We start from the raw sequence: 24,433 nt of genomic DNA on the forward strand, positions 1-24,433 counted from the left end.
ACCATCCAGCTATCCAAATAAAGATGTCTGTAAGACAGTTAAAATCCTGACCTAGATCTCAAAATCTAAGTTAGGACTGGAGATAGGGATATGGAAATCGGTCCTCATTATTTAGATTAGAATCGGACCTTCTACAAGAGGACTGAAAGGAAGAAGTCAGAGACATGCGAATAGGTGTTCTCCCTGTCCCAGAATCAAAACGAGATCACAGTCTCAAAGAGATACTATAAGGAAACCAAGTGCTCCAGAGGGGTCGCAGAGGGTCACTTTATTAGCATAGAAAACTAATTATAGAATAAGGAAAAAGTGAGTGATGAGACTTAAACCCTTGGAAGAAGACTAGATATAAATCTGCCTCTTCCAGAAGTTTGGGAGGTCAGTAAAGGAGGATATGGTATTGTAATTAAAAAATTGAGTAGGGTTAAAAGAAGCTGGCTCTCTTGTTTGTTTTGTTTTTGTTTGTTTTGCTTTTGCTTTTCTTGATTTTTTTTTTCTTTTAAATCAGAACTCTTTATCTCGTTAAGAGTATTGAGGCAAGGACAGTTTTTAGGAAAAGAATAATAACACAAGGGCCCCATGGAAATAGGACTGATGGAGTTCAATGAAAAGAAGGAAGAAAATAGTCTGAGTAGGACTTGCCTTTGATGGGCTGTAGAAGGAAATCAGGCGAGCAGAGCTGTGGATGTACTCCACTTTGTTTACCCATCTGTCAGTTGATGGATATTTGGGAGATTTCTACTTTGGCGTGATTATAAATAAAGCTTCAGACTTTTATGAGAAGAGAGATTTCCCTTTTTCTTGATTAGTGGGATTGCTGGGTAGATTTAAGAAGCTGCCAAACCGTTTTCTAAACTGGCTGTTCCATTTTGCTTTTCTACTAGCAGTGTCCAGCATTTCATTAACACTTGGTTTTATCAGAGGTTTTTTGTTGTTGTTGTTATTTTTATTAATGAGCATTGTATTCACATCAATTCCCCTTGCCCCGTAAAACCCAAGATGTTGCAAACTGGTCCATGAGACATGCAGGAGATTTGGAAAACAGTTTAAGAAACCTAAGCTTCAGAAACCTCATTCTTTTATAATAAGTTGCAAGCAAAGCCACCTGAATTTTGCCCCAGAGGAGATATTGTTGATACTGTACTGGACTGGAAACAAACTGCCCTCTTCTCCCAGCTGTTCGTTATAGGACCATCCTTATAAAGACAGTACTGAACAAAAGCTCCGCTCTCAAAACGTGCAGGCATATAGCAGCCCGTGAGGAACTCTCTTCCACCAGTGGGGAGACAATTGAATTGTCATTTTACTTTCTTGATAAACCTTTTTAATGATTTATATTGCTTCTTAAGTCATTTTTTTAAGGATATATTTTTGTGGTATATTGACCATTTCACTTTCATTTTAAAATTTTTGGCTTAAGGCTTGTTCATAGCATTCTCTTATTTTTATTTTTAATTTATTTATAGTTATATCCTTCATTTCTAACATTGATCATTTTTCTTTCTCTTTTTTTGGGGGTAAGGGGGGCGGAGATTAATCTCACCAGAGATTTTCTAGTTTTATTTATTTGATAGAGAATCATCTTTTGGCTCTCTTGATCTTTGTGTTTTATTTTCACTCTTATCTTTCTAATTATTTTCTTATGTATTCTATATTCTTTGAATATTCTGTGCTTTCTTATTCTGACTTCTGAAATTTTATGCTTAGATCATTAATTTTCACCTTTTATTTCCTACTATAAATAATAAAGTCTAATTTCCCTTTAAATACCACTTTAGCTGCATATCACAAATTTTAATATCAAACTCTTTTTATGATTAATTTGGTCTCAGTATTTGGTAACAATCATATGATTTCGTTTCTTGACCACAATGATGTGTTTGTCCCTGTGTGTCTCGAATGCTTGAGTTTATTCAAGTTTACACAGCTATTTGGTGGCAGAATTAAGATTAAAATTATATTAATTTGATACCTTATATTTTATTACTATTTAATCAGTGTAGTTTAATTGCATTGTCTTCTGAGAATGCAGTCTGTGTGGTCCAGTTTTTAGATTCTACTCTGACTTGTTCAAGCCTAAAATATGTAATTCTCATATATTTTTTAATCCATCCTTTGAAAAATATTTGGTGCATGGTTTTAAAAATCCATAACATTATTTATGAATTACATTGTCTAAATATAACCTTAAATATATCTGTAAGTGAAAGATATATGCTTAAATCTTCCATAATTTGGTGATATTATTAATACTTATTAAAATTTATTAATAGGAATGATTATTGAAAATATTTTCTATATGCAGTTATTTAAAAATAATAGAAACTATAGAAGATATTTCCTTTTACTCATTTCTTGTTAAGGTAGTAGCTGTAAGAGAAGATGAAGCATTTTTATAACATAAGAGCAGAATGTGTGGGCTCAGAAAAGACTCAGAGTTTACTTAAACCATTCAGAGACCAAAAAAAAAAAAAAAAAAAGTATGCAAACTAAACCTAATATAAATGAACCATTTCTTATGCACCTATAACAGAGTACAGAATCTTATAATATTTTAAGATTTTTGGCCAAGTTGAGAAATAGCACTGATTGACATCATTTGTGGTCAGCCTGTCTGCTGTGATTTCTACAAAATACATCTTTGCATCTTGACTCTTGTACACATTACTTTTACTAGCTAAGTGTACCTCGGCTTCTTTGAAAATAGCCATTAGTCCAGTGAACAGAAATATAAGCTGTGGATCTTTGTTCTTAGAGCAAATTAAAATTCTGTCATTAAATAATTTGTTTCTGTTTTGTTTTCCCCATTCAATATAAAATTGCTAAATTTATCAGGTGGTTACTGTACTCATATCAGATAATGCTATCTGATCAACTACCTCAGACAGTTTTAATTGAAAATTTTTTTAAATTATAGATATTTTCTTTAGGCATAGCCATTATCTACAAATATATGTGAATCAGAAAAGAAAGCTACATATGAAAGAGTTAACAATTTGGGGCAAATTACATGGACGTCGAAACCCTATGTTAAATATTTCATTAATCCTATTATGTATTTTGGTTATTGTTAAATAAAAATATTTTCACATCTAAATATTATTAACTTTATTATTCTCATGAGAAGATAGAGTAAGAATAATCAGAGTATCTTGCAAATAAGTTTTATATCTGCTTGATTTTTGCTTTAATTTTCTATATCTACTTAAGTACAAGAGAGAATGATTTGCATGAGCTGACAAAAAGAATTCTGTTATTAGTGATTAGCATATTTTAAAGTACATTTTAAAATTGCATGTTTATGTCTTACAAAAATATTAATTTTATAGTATAATACTGTAATAAATCTTTCAAATTAGGTGACACCTTTGCTTGACAGAACAAATAACTTTAAGTACTCTGTGAACATAGTAAGATTTTTAATAGCATGCTCTAGTAAAGAATTTGGATTTTATTTAGTACGAAATAGAGATTTCCTGAAACTTTTGATTTAGAGACTTTGACATAACCAATACCATATTTTGTATTGGAAAGGAATAAGGTTGAAAGCTAGGGGGAAATGGGAAACTATACAATATCTCAGGTTTGAAATAATTAAGAAGTTCTAAACCCTGGAATAGATATAGAAATGAAAAGAAAATTAATATAGATAAGGAAATGTAATTAGGATGTGATAATGAAAAGCAGAGGGGAAAGTGAGGTTAATAGAGCCAAAGATTTTAGGAAAGTTAGGATATTAGAAAATTAGAAGAATTCTGGACATATTTTCAACTGGGCATTTGGAAATAAAATTGTTAAAAGGTAATAATAATAAGGAGTTTGTGCACATATATGTACCAGTCAGTATTCTGATCAGAAGCAGATGGTACATTCTAGAGTGTTTACCTAAACAGAATTGAGTGACGGGACAATTAACAGAAGTGTGGCCAGGTTTAAGGGAACAAACAAGGGACGATGACTCACTCCTGAACTAGAAACACAGGAAAGCTATTGTCATTCCTAGGGCTTACTGAACAAAAAGAAAAAACAGTATTTTCAAAAACCAGTGAAAGTTGGAGCCCCTAAAGACAAGCCTTCTGAGAGGGTCTGGCCATCTCTTGGTGTGCCCCGTTAGCAGAATATAATCAGGTGCCAGAGGGCAAGGGAGCTGGAGTAATCCAATCAGTAAAAGTAGTGCCATCATTACTCTTGCTTCTAGGAAGTCAGAAAACTAAATCAGGGTAGTGGAGGAGACAGTAAATAACAGCAAAATATCCTCATAGGGCTTCAGACTAGGGCAAGAAAGTGGATGATCTCACTCGTGAAAAGTTAGGGTGAACAACATGATCTTTAATAATCCACAGAAAAATTAAGACTATCTAATGAAGAGGATGGAAAAGTAATCTGAGATCAAACGAAATGTCCAAAATAGAAATGCCCTTGAATAAGAGAGATTCAAGGAAATGGAAAAATCAGATAACCAAGAAAAAGTTTACTGGGTCATCATCAGCGACCTTTCTGATTTCTATTTCAAAAGGAAATGCAGCAGGAGGCAAATTGCTGAAGCTTAAAGACAGCATAGAGAAAGAGGAAAATGAGACATTTATTTGAGACATTTTGCAGAGGAAGGAAGTAGAAAACTAGAAATTGTAAAAATGGAGGAATATAAGATTTTTTTTTCAATGAAAGATGAGATTCAAACATATTAGAAAAAATTAGCTTCTGTACATCCCAGAAGTATCCTTATTTGGGCTCTTTTCTGTATTACAGAGAAACGTTACTGGGTGTTAACCTTACTGTAGAATATAAAAATGGCAGGAAGCATAAGTATATTAAATTGAGAAAGAATAAACTCAGTATTAATGTTCAAATCAGAGAATAGATTTAGTGCCAAACTTACTGCTATCTCATGGTATGAAGCTATGCAAATGAAAAATTTCACGTTTTGAAAAGACACAAAAGATGGTAATTTACTTTGCTATTATTAATCCTCATCCTAAATAAAACTTGATTATTCTGTTGATCTTATGCATGTGAAAGCATTTGATTACACATGTAGAAAGAGATATACTCTGGGTACTTTCCAAGGAGTATATCCACAAACTTAACTGCCATTGAACTTATACAATACTTAAGAAAAGCAGTGATTATGGAAGATGACCTGAAGGCGGTGCAATTCCTCCATTCCTCTGTACACACTAAACTATTTCTAGCTTAAGCCAGTCAGCAGAGAACTGAATACCTGCACTGAAATTTTGGTTACCATTGTAAAATTGTGTATACTGAATTATGTTTGGTCATTTTTCCATAAGGAAACCCCCTGTGAGGTTTGTCTCTATCTTCTTATACAGATGTTGTTGAATACTTTGTTTATTGTGTAGCATGGTTCCTTTTACATAAGGACTCATTTGAGAAATTCCTTTCTGGGCTCAGTACCAGGAGTCTTATGCTTTTTCAAGCAACTGGTTAGATTTCATTTTTACAGATATAATGAATGTTGCAACTTATTGTGTTTCCATCTGTGTTGTATGCCAGGAATCTCAAAGCCAAAGTTATGGATGTGACCCCACAAAAACATATTTTGTGATTTATTTTTATTGAGGTAGTATATGGATAAATATTTTTAATCAAATAGTACAGATAGGATTTATTTTAAAAGCAAAAATTGTCTTCTCATTATCTCATCCCAGGTTCCATTCTCCCTATATGGTGCAGTTTGATCACTTATCAACTTTGAAATTATCTCTTGACTACTGACTTCTTGATAGATCAGTTTGTAGTTAGCTAACTTACTTTTCCCCATACTTGTACTGTTTTTAGAAATTACATATTTTTAATTGTCTCTTTGTTAATTATGTTACTTCTAATAATATACTTAGAAGTAAGTTTTCTGTTATGTCAAGCCTTAGTAATATCTTTTGACTTTTTACTTGAAGGACATGGATATTATTCACCGTATCCTTCCTTATACATTCTCTCAAACATTTCCATCTCCAAACTTCTGTCAGGAATGTTGGACTTCAACATTGTTAAGCTTGATAACAATGCCTTTGGTCTTCTGACTTTGTCCATGTATTTATTTTAAATATTGAAAAAAAGACAATTGTTAAAGTATCCAACAACATCTCTGAAGATAGAGACGAATCCCATAGGGAGGTTTCCTTCAGTGTAGACCGTGGAAAAATGCCAAAACACAATTCAGTAAATGCAATTTTACAACGGTAACCAAAATTTCAATGCAGGTATTCAGCTCTCTGCTGACTGGCTTTATCTAGAAATAGTTTAGCATTTATCTAATTTGTTTTCATCCTTTCTTATGGCTTGGCATGTAGGATAAAGAAAATATTTAGGAAAGTTTGGAGATAAAAATAATATGGATTCATAAAATAATGAAGTTATATAGAATATATAACAGATATTGCATTAAACCATGGGAAAGAAGGGGAGGAGGGGGTGTGGGGGAAGGAGGCATCCAAGAACATTGTACCTGAAACTAGATTGAGGAATAAAGTGTGGGAGGCAATAAAGGCATCAAAAAGATGGAATCCACCTTCTGCATAGACTGAGAACAGATGAGCACAAAGGATAAAAATTATGGAACACCATCATCGTGTGATCCCCATAAGAAATGAAGAAACAGAAAGATAACTAGACTTTTAAAATGTTGTAGCTTATTGTTTTGCTAAGTCAGAGTATTTTTCTTATGTTATAATTCTTAATAATTAATGATTCTTCTAGTAAAATATTTCGAAAATCTGTACATAACTTAGGCACAATGTAGAAGATAAGATATATTTAACTGAGTCAAGAGCAGAAATATCCAGAGAGAGTATTCCTGCTCATACGTAGATGGACTCTTTTGGCATTTGTCCCACAACTTGTTTGCCATGGTTTGTCCCTCCAAAAAGAGTATGTTTTTAGCAGAGTTCAAGTGAATTACATGTGAACATCTGAGGTTTGATGGGCATGTGGTGTGTGCATGTGTGTTATATTCACATTGCTCCTAGTATTTCTCCTCTGATTTTTATGTTATTTTTGCATGATCTGATTCTTGTGTGATTTTCTTCCCCATGATCTCTGTAATTCTTATACATTTTATATACTTATAATGACATCCCCATACCACTGGGAATACTTTATTAGTCTAGTGTTTCTTGAATCAGAGTAGCATGCTCAATTTTTTTCCCTGTACGACATTTGAGTCAAACATATGTCTTATTAACTATAAATGGTTACTGAACTGGTTTTTGTACATCCAAGAATAACAAGAGCTATGGAATGTAAACATATGGGGATGCACATTTTTATTCATTCATTTACTCAGGCAGTAAATGGATACTTAGTGGACACCAACCACTGTGCTAGGGATGTCATATAGTGGTGGACCAAAGTTTTTATCACAAACCTCGAAGCTGATTTACCTACTTCTGAAATAGTCATTAGGTAGGTAATCAAAAACATAATGCAGTAATTACGACTGAGTGAAGAAAATGAAAAGTTAGGATGCTACAAGGTGCCCTTACAGAGTGGCAGGGGTTGAGAAGTGAGGGTCAGCAGACGTCCTACTGTCAGGAAGCTCTGTCTGAGCTGAGTCCTCAGAATGTGTGTGTATAGCCAGGTGACAATGGTGACAACGGAGTCCAGGCGAAGAGGCCATAGCAGGAGTGTAACAGGTGTAGGGTGTTATGAAGGTACTTGTTTTCTTTCTACCTCAGCAGAGAATGTACGGAAGCCTGGAGACTCACTCACATCAGGGCTGCAAAATGAAAAATCTATTTCTACATTTTTGACAAATTATTAGCATGGGGAAAATAAAACTTAAAATCCAGCCAGAAATAAAATTTCACTTTCAGAAACATATAGTGATCACAGGTTTATAACATCAGCTTAAGGAATAATCAATATGTGTTTCTGTTGCAGCCAAGACCTTTTATATTTTAAGAAAATAAGATCTCACTTTAGGAAGTATTCATGTATTGTTTTTTCCCTCATCTAATTTCCTATGTGCAAAACTTGTCAGTTGCACTAAAACTTCACCTAGGCTTGCTTATGCAATAGCAGAGAGTTGTAGGCACATTTTTCATTCTTAAACCAAACTTTTGCACCAAGATATACAATCTCATTCATTTGCTGCAGGGGCTTGTGTGCCCTAATTTTAGGTTTTTTGAAATGTGAGATTTTAGCTGACTAAATATATTTATTCTATTCATAAAATAATTCATAAATTATACTTCAGACCCCATAATAGTGAATTTGAGGGAAAAATTTTAGTTTAGGCATCACACACAGCATACTTTTAAATCCCTGTATATTTTCCTTTAGTCCGATAAATTGTACGCTTCAAGGAATGACAAAATGCTTTTCTAAAGTATATTGGTTTTTAAATGCCAAATGACTGAACAGTTTTCTGATGATTTGAGACTTTTGCATCCTATCTGAATCAAGTGGAAGATATATTAATTTGAAAGATTCTCTTAGATTAGGGGCTGGCAAACTAGAGCCCATGGGCCCACTCAAGTCCCTGTCTGTTCTTTTAAAATCTGTGAGCTAAGATGATTTTTACATTTTTCAAGTGTTGTTCCAAAAAAGTAGTAATAACAAGGAAGAAAAAGAAAGAGGGCATGGGACTGAGGTATGTGCTCTGAAATTATTTACTGTTTGGTACATTACAGAAAAAAATTTGCCTCTCCCTCCAAAACCATCTGAACTGTTATTTGAGCTAGAAGAAATATCTAGTGCACATGGTGGGGAATTTTCAGTTGTTAAAATTTCAATGATGTTTAGATTATTCTAAAATTATCCTTTTGAATGACTCACAATATGTAAAAAAAAAAGCTCTAACTCTTTGCTGTATATTTACAATTTATAGAACAGTAACTCTAAATTAGCACCATAGGTTTAACATATTTCTGTTAGCTTTACTAAGCATAAAGCTTTGCAAGTTACATAAATGTCACGTTAGTTAAAAAAAAAAACTATACTTCTAAGCATATGTACGTACACATCACAGCCAGTAAAGGAGATTTAATAGCAATGACATATAATTCACAAGCTTCTGTAAATTGATTTTTCAGGCTTACAGTAATGAATTTGGTGTTTTTATATCCCCAAAAAGCATATATTGTTGTGTGACATTTGTCTTAATGAAGATTGAATTTTAAAGGATATTGTTCTATTCAAGAAAGATTCAAATTTATTTTACTCCTTCAATTTTGATGTCAATTTCCAAATCATAAATGTTTTTGCAAAACTCAGCTCTGTGTCTTACCTGGATTTTTTTACATCTGTGTAACAAGGTACAAATGAATGTAAAAGTCAAATTATGTAAAAAAAAAAAAAAAAGGTCCTTTTCAAGGCCTGTGGCATTGTAGTCATTACTACTAAAATGATATATGCACTGTAGCAGACCAGTATTTCTTTCCTATTAGTAAGCAACGTCATGTATACTTTTAATTACTTGTGTAAAACCTGCAGAGGAGCTTTTGCTAATGACCACAATAGGAGCATGTTTTGGAAAATGTGAGAAAGGAAAATACGAATTTTTGTCAAAATTCATGAAAATAAAAATGAAGAGAGAAGTATGCAGACAAAATATGCTAATAAATAGGCCAGAGATTTAATGTATGTCCAAAATGTGGTATGATAAAAATTATCTATCAGACTTTAAATTTGATATTCAAACGTGCAGTATCAAACATCAAAGTAGAAAAACTTTTATTCCCAGCTGAAAATTTGATTTCCAAAGGTCAGGATGGGAGTGGGTGGGCTCCCAGCTTTGCCCTGGTTTGCCCTTATTAGCTATTCAGCATCAGCAATTCCTTTCACTTTCTGATGCTGAGGTTCCTGATTTGGGGTGGGGGGGGAACATCATGCCTGCAAAATAAGGTTTTCTGTGGGGCACAAACAATACAGTGTGTACTAGAATGTTTAAATAATAAAATGATATATAAATATTAGATGTTGTCTTTGTTAAATCTATGTCTACACCTTCTTCTATGTTCCTTAACTTTTCCAAAAATTACTATGTAAAAGATATCTCACATATATTTGTGCCTTTATATTCAAGACAGGATCAGGAACGCCTACACCATTCTTTGGAAATGTTTTAAACTTCAATTAGGATAATCTTTCAAATCTCTATGCTTGGAAATGAAAAGTGCAAATAGCAATCTACTGATGCTGTGAATGCTGACGAAAATACCCTATGCCATGCATTTGTGCATAAATGATAGATGTACCCTCTCTGCAAAGCTAACCTTGAATAAAATACTGTCCTCCTCAACATCTCAGATTTTCTATGTTGCCTTTTAATTTAATGGTGAAATCTAAAATGCAATATATCTAAATCTTCACTAATTAACTTTCCCTTCAAATACTTCTATGTTGGTTGATATTCTTTCAGTCACATAAAAAAAAAAAAAAAAAAAAAAGGAAACAGGTTCAATCATGAAAACGCCCAGAGATTTTCTTGAGCAAGCTTTGGATTTAGATGCCTCACGATGTCCTCACGCTTGTGCCTACTTTGTCTTTCTCTGACATCCATTCCTTCATGATAGCGAAGCTGCCAACCTGAGCTTAGTGCCGAGAGCCCCTCCTTTCCCAGAATAAATGACTGTAGTTGAGTCTCACTGAGTTAAGTGCCCACCCCTGGTTCTAGACAGTGGCTTCTACTTCTTGAATCAGGTGATTGAATGGAGAATGGGTGAACTTTTAGAGAAAATCCAGATGCTGTTACTTAAAAAGAAGAGGTTGCTGAGGGAAGAGCTGTTTTCCCCAGTTCCCCTCCCCTTTCTGTCACCAGTGCCTGTGTGTTCTTACCTTGGAATAGGTTGATTTATATCTTTTCTCTTTCTCCCTTCTCTCAAAATGTTATTAAGTCTTCTTTCAAAACACCATCTCTCTTGTATTTTCTCATTTTCCACACAGTCCACATTGGCATCGACTCTCGATTCCTTGCACTAGTCTTCCTGCGCCTGGTTTGACCTCTGCCACCCAGGATCTCCTGACTGTGGCTCTCTTACTCTGTCATTTCTTTTTAAAAAAAATGCATAACACAGTCAATTGTTCTTTTTACCTAACTGATGTCGAAAGCTGTCAGACTTCAACTGAGATATTAGAGATATTTTTAAAAGCAAGAAATATGGTCGGATTCCATGAAAAATGGTTTATTGTATAATTAAAATATTAGAACTCATAACTTAAATGTTTATTGCATACTACATCGGGTGCCATATAGTATTTCATTCTTTTAAGAGTATATCTACACACAGAAAAGGACCCATGGAAACTTTGGCCTGGTTTCCATTTAAAACTGGACTTGTTTTCATATTAAAGGATATATAGAAGCTCTTTTCAAATTGTTTATGGTGTGGAGAATATAAAATCCTGCCATTGGATAAGAAAATTTAAGTTTATTTTATGAGATAGAGAACACGGTTCTTTCCAAGGTATTTTCCCCCTAAGTTTTCATTCCATCCTCGTTCCAGGCGTTTCCTGGGAACATCAACTCTGACAGCGTGGTACGCCACGACCTGCAGCACCCGGTCATTGCCCGCTACGTGCGCATGGTGCCCCTGGACTGGAACGGAGAAGGCCGCATTGGGCTCAGAATCGAAGTCTATGGCTGTTCTTACTGTGAGTATCACACAGTTAAAATTCGTTGTGGGCATTGCCATCTTCATTTAAATAGTAATCTGTTTATTTTCAGTTATTTACCGTTGCTTACTTTCTCTGACAGTAAACTGCCTTCTGTTTTTATATACAAGTAAAACATAATGTTGTTTGTTTGTCATAAATGTATGTTTACATTTATATACAAACACATATAAGAATACCTTAAGAATATTTTAAGTAAAGGATTGGGAAGTGTCCGTTCAATAGACTAAAACAATGAAGCTTGTTAATTAAATTGCCTGAAGTCTTATGAAATATTTAAAAAGTAAAAACCAATACTATTATCCATCTTTTGGGCTTTTTGTGATGCATTTTGAATATATTCTTAAGAGCTTCCTTCCATTTCTCTTTGGTTAAAGTTATCACTTTTTAAAATCCAAGCACTGAGTTTCAAGGTCAGTTGTATTTTATGTATCTATAAGTCTTATTTGCATCTTTTTCCAATTTGGTCATATAAAAAGTTTCTTTTCCTTTAAGCGTCTTTTGAATTCCCTTTTTGTATTTCTTAAACATATTATACATAAGTCTAATTATTCCAATATATGGACTTTGGGGGATTTTAATTCTGCTATCTATTGTTTCCGCTTATTTTTGCTAGTAGTGCTTGTTTATTCCTCCCTCTCCCGCTCCTCATTTTCTCTCCTTCCTTCATAGACTTCCTATCTGCCTGTCCTTATTTATCCTTATGCGCATCCATCTTCTTGACTGTGACTTCAGTTTCTTCAAAACTGTATCTGTGGAACTTCTTTTGGGCAGATATTGATGGTGCATTCTTTTAGAGAGAATTTATTTTTGCTTGTTTCTTCTACGAAGGCAGTACCAACACCAAATTACTTTAAAGATTGAGGATTTTTGAGGCCCTTAGGTAGTATAAATTCAGTCTTCAAACACATGATTAGCAAACACTGGCTTTAGTATGTGAATGCTCTGGGAAAACGTATTTTCTTCCTTCCAAGAGATGTTTCTTCCTGTTCTTCCAATTGGTCAGGGGAGGAGTGATGCTGGATACGGACAGGGCAGAGAATTGGAATATCGGCTTTATGCAGCGAATCTCCCTTTAGATTCTTACCTACCTCTTCCTGTAGACTCATAAAAATAAAACTCACAATAACCAGAAAATGGCAGATGCCCTAATGGGCAAGCATTTTAAATTAACCAAACACTTGGTAGTTCATAACAAAAAAAAGTATATAAAGTTTTTACCTCTGAATTTACTTGCAGAGATTAATGTGAAATAGTAGCTATAATGATGACCAGTTTGTATTTTATTAGTTCATAGGCAACATTGTTATGTGCAGACTGATCTGATTACTATAAAGGGGCCATGGAGATCATTTTAAATATTCTGTAGGGGTTTATTTTTTATTTTATTTGGTCATTACTTTATTATAGCAAATATGATGAGTAGAGAGACAGAGAGATTTAGTTCTTCAGAAAAATTAGAACTCTTCAGAAGAAGCCTACAATGAGCCCTAACACAAATGTAGGTCCTTTCTACTGTGTACTCTGGGTATTCCTGGAAAGGAAACCCTGCGCTCACAGTGTTCTAGATGTCGGCATCATGACGGGAAGGCAAAAAAAGAAAAAATGAAAACCCCCCAAAACTGATATTTTTATCAGTGTGACAAATTTTATAAGGAGCGTGTTCAACTTTCAATAAATGAAAAGTATGTAATATTCTTAATGGAAACCATGATATATATAATTTCTTTTATTAATTGTTTATGGAACACTTTTTTGTGTCGTGAAATATGCTGATTTCACCCCAGTGAAATAATACCACAGTGAATACGAAAAACATGGTATGAAAGACAAAGGCAATTTAATCTAGCAATGTTTATTAGAATAAAAATAGTGAAAGTCAATATTTGCCCAAAGGCACACAGCCTGAGTGATAGAGCCAGAAGGGAAACCAGAGAGTCTGGTACACTACCACTGTTTGCCTAGTCCTTAATTCCAACAAAGTGAATATCCATGTGACCAGCTCCAGGTAAGAAATCACATCGACACCCCAGATGCACTCATTGGGCCCCCTCAGTTATATTTGTGATAATTATCCATGCTGATGGGGTATTCATTTATTTCCATTAATAGTAGTATTCTGTTGTATGAATATTCCACAATTTTTCTTTCATTTCATGTTTAGGAACATTTGAATGTTTCCAATTTGGGGCTCTTTCTGTAGAATTGCTATAAATACATTTCCATGGGTAGAGACCTAGGAAGGGGTAATATCAAGATAGCATATGTATATACTCAAGTTGGTTAAGAATGACAGAAATTTTTCTAAAGTGGTTGTGTCAATTTAGACTTTCACAGCAATGTGTTCCTGTTGCTATACAATTTCAGACACTTAGCATCGATTTAAAAGTGTTAGCCCTTCTGTCGGGTGTTCGTTATATCTCATTTTAGTGTTAATGAACATTTTCCTGATTTTTAAAGAGTTTATGCTTACTGGTCATTTGTATACCCTCTTTCCTGACGTGTTTGTTCAGGAATATTGCCCATATTTCTATTGGATTGTCTTTTATTTATCCATTTTTCTAATTGTTTTGAGTAGTTTTTACAGCCAACTCTATTTCTTTTCTTTTTATTTTCATTCTCATTACACTATCTAGACAGGCATCTTTTTGAGATGGCTTCCTTTAAAAATAATTATTTTAAAACCAATACTGTCAATGGAATTACTTTAGAACTCACAGCAAAAGGAAAAAGCAGCTCGCCCAGAGGAAATAGCGCTCCGACTCAGGTGTGGCTTAAAATATAACAACATGTTCTGTAATCCTTGCAAGTGGGTTTGTAAAGTTTTGAATTAGTGCTGTCATAGGCTTTTCCATCAATCCTAGGCTTTGACAACCATAAGATGGGGAGGAAAAATACCTGAAGCTAAATTGGAAGCTAGATTTTCTAAGCGTATAAGCCTTTCTGGAGGAAAAATCATACGCTTTGGAAAACTATATTAATATTTATACCTATAGATGCCCAGTGGAGTAAATGATAAATTGGTAACAGAATCAAATAAAGTAAAATAGAATTTGAAAAATAGTATTGTAGCAGGTTGTAGTAAATTGGATAATGGCCTCCCAGAGATCTCAGGTCCTAATTCCTGGACCCTATAAATATTACTTTAAAAGACAAGTGTTTGTAGGTGTGATTAAGTTAATGATATTGACATAGGGTGATTATCCTGCACTCGTCCAGGTGGGCTCTGGGTGCAGTCATATGTGTCCTTATAAGAGGTAGGCAGAGGGTGGTTTCCCAGACAGAAAAGAGGGAGGCAAGCTGACCACGGAGGCAGAGATTGGAGCTGTCTGGCTACAAGCCATGGGATGTGGCCAGAACAGGAGACTAGCAGATCTACCCTAGAGCCTCTGGAGGGAGTGTGGTCCTGCCGACACATTGATTTCAAACCAGTGAAACCAATTGGGGACTTCTGGCCTCCAAAACTGTGAGAGAACAAATCTCTTTTGTTTAAAGCACTGTATTTTGGGTAATTTGTTATAATAGCAACAGGAAACTAATACAGATTTCAATATTTTAGAAAAAAAAAGGCACAGAAATAGCTCCGAGCATTGCTCTCCAGTAGAACTTTAAATGTCTCAATCTGCTATAGTCGCTAGCCACGTGTAGCTATTGAGCAATTGAAATTTAGCCAAGACCACTGAGGAACTAAACTTCTAATTTTATTTAATTTTGATTAATGTGAATTAAAATAGGGTGAAAACTGGCTACCATATTGGATCATGTAGCTTAGAAGAACCAAAACATCTGCTTTTTATTTTTCTTGTTACAATCTAAACAGATTACAGCACTTGTTTTTTAAGTGACAGTCTCTAAATATTTTTTTCCTTGCTTTGGGGGAAAAAAAAAACACAATTTAATTATCTTGGAGACTGTTTTTACTGTCAAAAATTTGGTGACAGGTCATTTTCCTAACTAATGTTCAGGTCAGATTTTTTTTTGTCTATTTTTGAAGAATGTAAATTACATTCTCTTTTTCAAGAAAAATATACATGTTTATAATAAGAAAAAGATGTGTTGAACACACTTGTAAAGGATAACTTTCCCAAAGTTACAATGATTTAGATTTATCTGTACTGGAATTCAAACTGGAGTGGTTCCTTCAAAGATGACCCTCTGTTTTTTCTTGAACTTAGTGAACTGTTGCCGTAAGGGCTTTGTTTGATTTTTCAATGAGAAAAGAAATCCTGGGTCTTTGGGGAATCGTCAGACAGACACACCTCCCTTTTGCCCTCCTCTGAGTAGCAGTGCTGTGTACTCTGGGGCCCCAGCAAGCAGGGAATCTAGGCTTTGATCACTCTTGTGGGAGAGAGAAATGAATTCTCTCATCTTTCTAGAAACCCCTTAGAGGGTTTATCTATGATCTGTCTTAAACCTGCAGGTTAGGGGATAGGGTTGTACTTCTTTTATTTCAAAGTTTGCCAGAACCGGAAGGGAGAAATCTGTGTGAGCACCGCTTCCATCGGAGTGTATGCCTCCTGTGACTCCCCTCGTGTGTGTTGTCTTTCCTCCGTGCAGTGCTTCCATGGTCACTTCGTCCTCTGAGAAGTTAGATACCTCTCAAGATTGAAATATGTTCACTCTGTTCCAGGGGAAGAAGTTTAGTTCCAGGCCACTCCTTCAAAGTCTTTAGGGTTTCTACTGTTTTTGTTTCCTGACTTGTCTTGACAATCACATGAATTCCAATTTCAATGAATTTAAACTCATTTTAGGTTATTCGGCTCTCTCTACCTTTAGTTTTCCCTCATTTTGTCAAAATAAGTGTATGCTGTTATTTTAAAAACTTGCTAATATTCCCCATGTCTTTTGACTCAGTAAGCTGTCTCCCAAAACACTGATGCTCATCATATTCTATACCAAAGAGACTACGTGAAACAAAAGAGAGAAGTCACAGTCTAATGATTTAAAAAAAAAAATCATTATGGCTACAATATTCAAACATTCATTTAACAAAAGTCCAACACAGTGTATTGTTGAAAATAGTGAGCTTTTTTGGTGACAAATACCAAATTAGCTTTAACTAGAGTCTTCATAAGAGTAAGGTCAGCATCTTGGGAAACCAGAATACACACAGCTGAAATGATTTCTATATATGCCTTCTCTCTTTAGATGAATAATTAATAAAGCCCAGATATGTCACCCAATGCAAATCATGGTGGAAAATAAGTGCCAAGCTGGCAGGGAGGGAAAACCATGTCAGGAGAAGCCACATACAAATCGAAGGAGGATAGTGTTTCATCCTTTTCATGCTGTGCTAATGAGAATATTCTCTTATAAGTACCACAGAGTAATTCCCATAGCTCTTATTCTGCCTAGATGAGAGACACTGCCATGTAAACATGTATTAGTTTGCTGGGGCTGTTGTAGCAAATTACCACAAATTGTGTGTCTAAGACAACAGAGATTTATTATCTCACAGTTCTGGAGGGCCGAAGTTTGAAATCAAGGTGTTAATTTCAGGGTTAATTCCTTGTGGAGGCTCATGCTTCTCCCTGAGCTTCTGTTGGTTGTTGGCGGTTCTTGGTGTTGCTTGACTTGTAGCTGCATCATTCTAGTCTCTGTCTTCACAAGGCCTTCCTCCCTCTGTGTTTATGTCTTTGTATCCTCACGTAGTCTTATAAGGACACATGTCCTTGGATTTAGGAACCACCCTAAACCAAGCTGACCTTGTTGCACAGTAACATCACATCTGCAGAGACCCTATTTCCAAGTAAGTCTATATGTTGAGTTTCTGAGTGGAGAAATAATGTTGTGGCAAACATTATTCAACCTGCTACAATAAATATTCATTAAAATTGGTAATAATTACCTTTTAGATCAGTTTAGCTGAGCAAAGAAATAAGTTCTAGAAGTCAACCTGTTTTCCTATTTAAATTAGATGTTTAATTTTGCATAATGTAAAAGGGTTCCAGATTCTTATATTTTTTTGTTCATCACACATACACACACACAAAGTAAAAGACGTACTGTTGCTTGAAGATCAATATTTTATGACATAGATTCATCAATCCCATTAGCATTTATTGAATTCTAATTTTAAATCATTTTGCTAATTTTAAATCCAAAATGCAAATCTGGTCATATCACACCTTTACTTAAAAGACTTTAATGATGCCACATTGCCTATAAAGTATAAGTTGTCAGCCTGAAATATAATGCCCTTCCTATTACTTCTATAGTCTTAGGCCTTATCATTTTCATGTGAACTTTATGCTCCACTAACACAAACTATTCCTACTTCCAAATACATGACATGCTTTTAACATATATTCATCCGAGATGTCCTCTCCGACTGTAATGTCCTCGTCATCATTCGTCACCTGACCAATCTGTCCTATCTTCTAGGATTCAATCAAGATGCAGTTTCCAGCAAGAGGTCTCTGAATTTCCAGAATAAACCACATCGTTTTTGTTTTTTGTTTTTGTTTTTGTTTTCGTTTTTACTCCAATTACATTATGTGAATATATCCAATGGAATATTTATCAAAGCATTGCAAAATATAGCAGATCTTAAAATATTGGGGAGAAGGGGCACACAAAGTCACCTTATTCATCATTGGCATTCCATTAATTAGCAGACTCCCTGTACACAGTTGATGTTTGCACAACTGAACTAATGTAAGATGTAAATGATTTAAACCTAATTTATTCTCTCAGTGAAAATTACTATTCGACATTGTATAGATTTTTTTATTGGTTCAACAGGATATGATTCTATTACATCATACTGAATGGCGCTCTAGAGGCCTACAGAATGTTAAAATAATTGCTAACTCTGAATATATTAATAGATGTTCCAAAAGAGCCATATAAAGTAGAGAACTCAGTTTTTCTTTTTCTGATTCGAATGTGTGTAGACCTTTGTTATTTCTACTTGAGGGTATTTTAAACCACAATTTTATGAAACTGCTTCATGGATTACATATATAAATTGTTTATCATCAGAGGAAAAATACCACACTCTTATTAATTAATTTGAACTTTACATGCAGATTAATGTGAAAATAAAAGTAAATCAATATAAAAATAGATTTAATAGCTATCAAAGTCAAGTTCCACATAGTAAAGAGATAATTAAAATTGTCATGCTAGTAAATAATGTATGGACATTATTTATGTATGCTAGTAAATAATGTATAGATATGCTGAGTTCCTATGTTTGTATGCAGTAGATTTTTAAAAAAATAGGTTATAAACAAATGTTCTTGTCATTAAGAGAAATGGAATTTAGATTCAAGCACATGTTATATTCTTCACTTCTTTAAAAAGCAGTTTATATTTCAAAGTGGAATTGGAAAATTACAATAGAAAGACTGTTTCTCTATATCTAATTGTAGCTCACCATGGTGGGTGATAATGCAGCCAGCAACTGGTCATTCTTATAGCAGTCTGATATTTTTGATATGGTGAAAAATATACTAGGTCATTTGTTTCATGGTCTTGACTTATTTAGCAACGTAAACTTAAAGGTGTAAATATTAAAAGGTAATAAAGTATTATTATTTTATATGATAAAAAGTCAAAAACTTAGTGGGTCTTATTCCTGGATCAACATTTGAGGGTGATATTTACATTGAAAGGAAATATAAGTTATAAAAAACAAAGGATTCTGTTCTGGTTTTTCATGTCCATGGGATACATATTATCAACTTTTAATTGATTTTTTTTCAGTGTAATTTCTTTCCTTGGAAGATAGTTTCTATCGAGTTTATTCAGTGGAAAAACATAGCAAATGTAACTTTCTTCTTAGCTACAGGACAATTACAAATGGCAACTAGTTCATATTTTGGAGACATATTTAGTATGTCACTGATTTAGAGTTATATTTACATTGTATTGCTTACTACAAAAATCTAAATTTAAGTTTACTCAGTAATTTTCAAATGTTAATTTGATGTAAAATCAATAGTGTTGATTTAAAGCAAGCTAAAGTTATTGGTATAGCACAACATGTAATGAAGCCCATTTTTGCCATTCCAAATTAGGAAAAAAAGTATACTTCTATTGTGGAATAAGAGGATATATTTTGTACTGTAAATATTAATCCAAACCTCTTTTCGTAACAATACAAGCATATTTTAAAAAGCATGCACATACTATGTTAACTGGTTGAAGATAAGAATAAAATAATGAAAAATAACTGTGCCTCAGCATGGTTTATAAATAAGATATTTTGATTAATACAAAGAGCCATATATATACTCTACAAGCACTTTTAAACTAAAAAGTTCTCAAGAGACATCTCAGCCCGATTCCTTATTTTACTAATGAGAAAACTAAAATCCACAGGGTTATGTGACTGGCATAAGATAATCACAGACATAGCAAACCTGCATAATAATTTAGAACATTGTTATGACGTTTGATACCTCTCTGCTCTGGTTAATTCTTCTTTTCTTCTCCACCCACAAGGACTTTTTATAATCTTAATGATGGCCTACAGAAAATACTATTTTGTGGATTCTAATGACTATAAATTGGCACATAGTTTTCGCTATAAGAATACATAGAAGGAGTTATTCAGCAAGAAAAATACCTCGATGGCATTGCACACTCCACATTTCCAATAGGAAAATTTACAAGACTGATCTTCATAATACACTCATTTAAGGACAGCTCTCAAATAAACACAGCTCAAGCTTTCCTTGCTGTTTGGTGCAAAACGTTTATCAACTTCAGTCAGTCCATTTTTTCAGAGAATCTCAGCTCATCAGATATTTTCACTACCTTTTACATATATGTTAATCTTATTTACGTGATTGCAGAGAATATTAAAGTCAGAGTTATAGTTACAACGTCGTCACTTAAAATTCCTGTTTAATGTGAAGAAAGAAGTAAAATTTAAAACACTGCATATATATATGATTCTTTTATTAGCTTTTATTTCTTGAGTTGTTAGTCTTAATTATCACCTATTTAAATGAGCTTAGCTAGAGAGAGAAGAGCAAATATTTAGGATGGCAGTTATCACCCTCATGAATTAAAAGTAACGATATAATAAAATCACTTAGTATGCTGACATTTAAATTTTCAAACAGTCCACATTCTTGGATATATCAATTAAAAATTAGAAATCAGTCATTTTCAAACATTGAATAATTTTATTCCTATTAGACTGGTATCAGATCCACCATACCTAGACTTAAGAAGAATTATCACAATTTTATTCTGTATACTTCTGAATTGAACATTTACGTAATATTTTCTCATGCTCCAAATAGTGTCATACCAGTCTTTTCAGTCTTTCATGTTTGGTGAAGTGGGAGCGGTTAAAGAAGTTGCCTTATGTTCCATTTCATTCTGAATTTCTAATATTAAGGAAGAAAAAAGGCAGGTAGACTGGACCAGTCTCTGTAAACATTCTGACAACTGTAATGCCGAGCATTCCCAAATAATTATTTTTTCAAGGAGGAAGCCCTTATCTATGGAAGGTTTTGAGCAAGATATCTCTTTTTTAGGTTGCCTATGGTAAACGCTCTTAGCTTCTCTAGATTTGTGATCTTGGCTCCCTGGAAATTAACTCATAAGCTGAGTAATCATTAAAGTATTGAATGGAGAAGTTTCACAACCTAAATGCGCCCTTCTGTATGAGGCAGTAACTGCCTGGCTTATTAGACACCCTCCCTATAAGTCTAGGTCAAGGAGCTCAGTGTGATATAAGAAGGGACACCTGAGAAACTGTGCAGGCTGTTCTAGAACCCTCCCTGTCTGGTTCCTGCCTCTGTCTTAATCACCTCGTTTTAAAATCCCATTGATGAGGAAGCTATTCCCACCTAGGGTTATGGGGATGGCTGAATATCTGACACCCAACATCAGAGAGATGAGATCAGCAGCAGATTATCAGTCATGTGTATTTGCAGCCCATGGGAGATGGACACCACATGCCATGCAGGCCATGTGGGGGTTGTACTTGGGAACAGAGTGAATAGAGTCAGGCTAAGTGAGAGACGTGCTTTATAGTATCAAGAGAGTGAAGTGTCCCTTGGTTCCCACAGGAGGATGTGCGATTGTTTGAATAATTCTGTGGGTGGCAGGGAGCTGAAGCCCCATGTGCTCAGTGATAAGAGGAGACTGCACCTGGTTCCTGAAACAGGAAGGACTTTTCACTAGGGGACTTCATCCATGGGAGCAGAGTTCCTAGGGGAACTTGTGGTTAGACCTTTTGGGAACCTGGTTTTCCTCAGAAGTCAAGGCATACATAATACTGTGCTTTTAATTTCAGGCCTTATACCACCGTTTCTGGATGGTTTGTTTCCTAAAATTATTGGTAAAGTCAGGCTCTAGGTAAGACTGATATTTGCATAAAATCTGATTTAACCGTCTGATCCTAATCACCACATGGATTGTGTTAATTATTCACCTGAGTCCAATCAACAACGTGCAAAACCTCATGCAACATTCTTTCTTCCCGCTACGAACCTACAGTTTACCAGGTCGCTTACTTAGTAGTCTGGCCTATATTATACCTGCTATATCATCCGTATTTGTGTATCATACAAAATGAATCTAGAGAATGGCAAGTGGCTTCTAAAACTTCAAAAGGAAAAGGTTTAAAAGTGAAGCAAGGGAAAATTTTTTTCCCTTGGTATTGTGCTTGTATAATAAAGATAATTATTTCCCTCAAATCATATTACAAGGTTTTCCTATGTTGCAGAAGACTAGGTGGAAATATAACTGTGCTCACTCACTCTCCATAGTGTTCGACTCTGAGCACAACTGGTTTAACAAACCCTCTCGTTAACCTCTACTCCAAATTTAGGTATGCCGTGTCCATCTATTACAGGGGTGCTATTGGTTGACCAAAAATAAAGTATATTTACTAATGCTAAAGTTAACAATCAAAAAGAAAATTTAGTAATTATTACAACAAAACCCAGTGAGAGACCTAGAAGCATATTCGATGGGTACAGCAGAATAGGGATTTCTATTCATTCTTCAGGTGAGGGTTTGTCAACAATGTTTAAGGTAAAACATGGCACAGATTCATTTAAAATCATGCTACAAAGGAAGTATTTGAATTCAAGGCCGCGAGATGACTAGAGAATACATTGTTTCCTCCTTTTTTAACGACCAATGTAGATTCATTCTGGACTTGTCCAAATACTGCTCGGCATGGTTGTAGAGCCTCCTGTATCGCTCCCACGACTTTCCATTGATGATTCTAGATCACTTCATCTCTGCTTTTACAGTTTGTGCTACTCATTCTCTTCTTATTCTGTTTGTTTTATCTTGTTTTGTATATTCTTTCTAAATTAAAAGAATAAATATACGTTTTAAAACAAATTGTATTTTATACTTTGACCACAGTGAATATCACTATAGACTGAGGTCTTTTTATCCTTGATACTGTTGATGTTTTTGGAAGATAATTTATTGTTGGACATTGGTAGGGAGAGGCTGCCCTGTTAATTATAGAATCTTCAGTATCCCTGGCCTACTCATGTTAATAGTACATCAAACTCCTCCTGTTGTGACAACCAAAATTGACTTCAGACATGAAGAAATGTCTCCTGGAGGGCATAAAGTCACTGTGTCATCTTAATCATGCTTATTCAGAGATGTACATAGCGGGACATAATATGTGGAGAGTGTAGAACTGTGCTCTGTGTAGTGGTTCAAACAGTTTCTTGAGTGGGCAGTGTCATTAAATTGATTTGACTGATTTCTTATGGCTTTAGATTGAACTGATCAAATCAGAGCTATTTGGATAACTCCAGACAGCTTCAGTTTGGTTCAGATGATTCACTTCATAATAATCTTGACTACAATATTTTTTTGTATAGGAAATATGATTCATTTTCGGGGCGGAGGGGAAGTATAGACTAGGAATGCTCTTGACTGTGATTATTTCCCACAATATACTGGGATCACATTTCGGAACTAAGTATATTACTTTTTCTTTTTCCATGCTTACTTTTCAGTGAAGAGAGTGATTTGGTTAACTAAACTACTATTAGTTTAATTTAATTCTCACTAGTTCGAATCAGAAATATATCTGCTATAAAACATTGGATCTGGAAGCTAAGAAATACCTAACATTTGTTGAGTGTTTCTGGCTCATATCTATAATAACTTCACAATCCTACAAAATAGGTGGTGGTATCCCCATTTTGCAAATGAGAATACCAAAGTTTGAAGAGGTAAGGTAACTTACCCATGTATCACACACTGTCAAACTAAATTTTGATCTTTTTACCAAAGCATGTTACCTCCTAAAGACAGCACCAGACGAGAGTGTAACAGATCTACGGTCAGGATAGTAATAATAATTATCGTTATTTATATAATTAAGAGTATGCAGCATATCTAGAGCATTGTGCTAAGTGCCTTATTTAATCTTCTTAATACTGCTACAAGTTAGGAACTATAACTGTCTCCATTTTACCAATGAGAAAACTAAAGACTAAATAAATTTTTGTTTACTCATTCAACCAGTGAGTATAAAACCAGGATAACGATGTATTTGTTTGTTTGTTAGCTAGTGTATTCATTGCCTATTCCCAAAAGCTTCCAAAAGAACAATTGGTAAAAAATGTGGATATTTATGTGCCTGACTAGAGTACAACATACCTAAAATAAAAATGTTCACAAAAGTAGTAATTTGAAAGTTGTGACACAAAAAAAGTTGAATAAACTGTGCCGTACAGCCATTACAAAACCTTTAAATAATTTTTAATGACAATAAAACATGGTCACAATATGGTAGTAGATGAAGAAAAGCAGAATATAAAAATGTTTATACAAAGCAATATCTCTTTCACTT

General features: G+C 34.4%; 1 protein-coding gene across 1 annotated transcript in view; it reads left to right on the top strand.

Annotated features, from left to right (window-relative positions):
- CNTNAP2 (contactin associated protein like 2) overlaps positions 1–24,433 on the top strand; it is a 1,200,002-nt gene that overhangs the window by 205,441 nt on the left and 970,128 nt on the right. The window contains exon 4 of the mRNA XM_011365532.2: positions 11,463–11,610. Within this exon, the coding sequence (XP_011363834.1) occupies positions 11,463–11,610 (148 nt within the window). The remainder of the gene's footprint in view (positions 1–11,462; positions 11,611–24,433) is intronic.

The sequence above is a fragment of the Pteropus vampyrus genome, unplaced genomic scaffold (genome assembly GCF_000151845.1).
Source record: "Pteropus vampyrus isolate Shadow unplaced genomic scaffold, Pvam_2.0 Scaffold112, whole genome shotgun sequence".
Taxonomy (NCBI): Eukaryota; Metazoa; Chordata; class Mammalia; order Chiroptera; family Pteropodidae; genus Pteropus; species Pteropus vampyrus.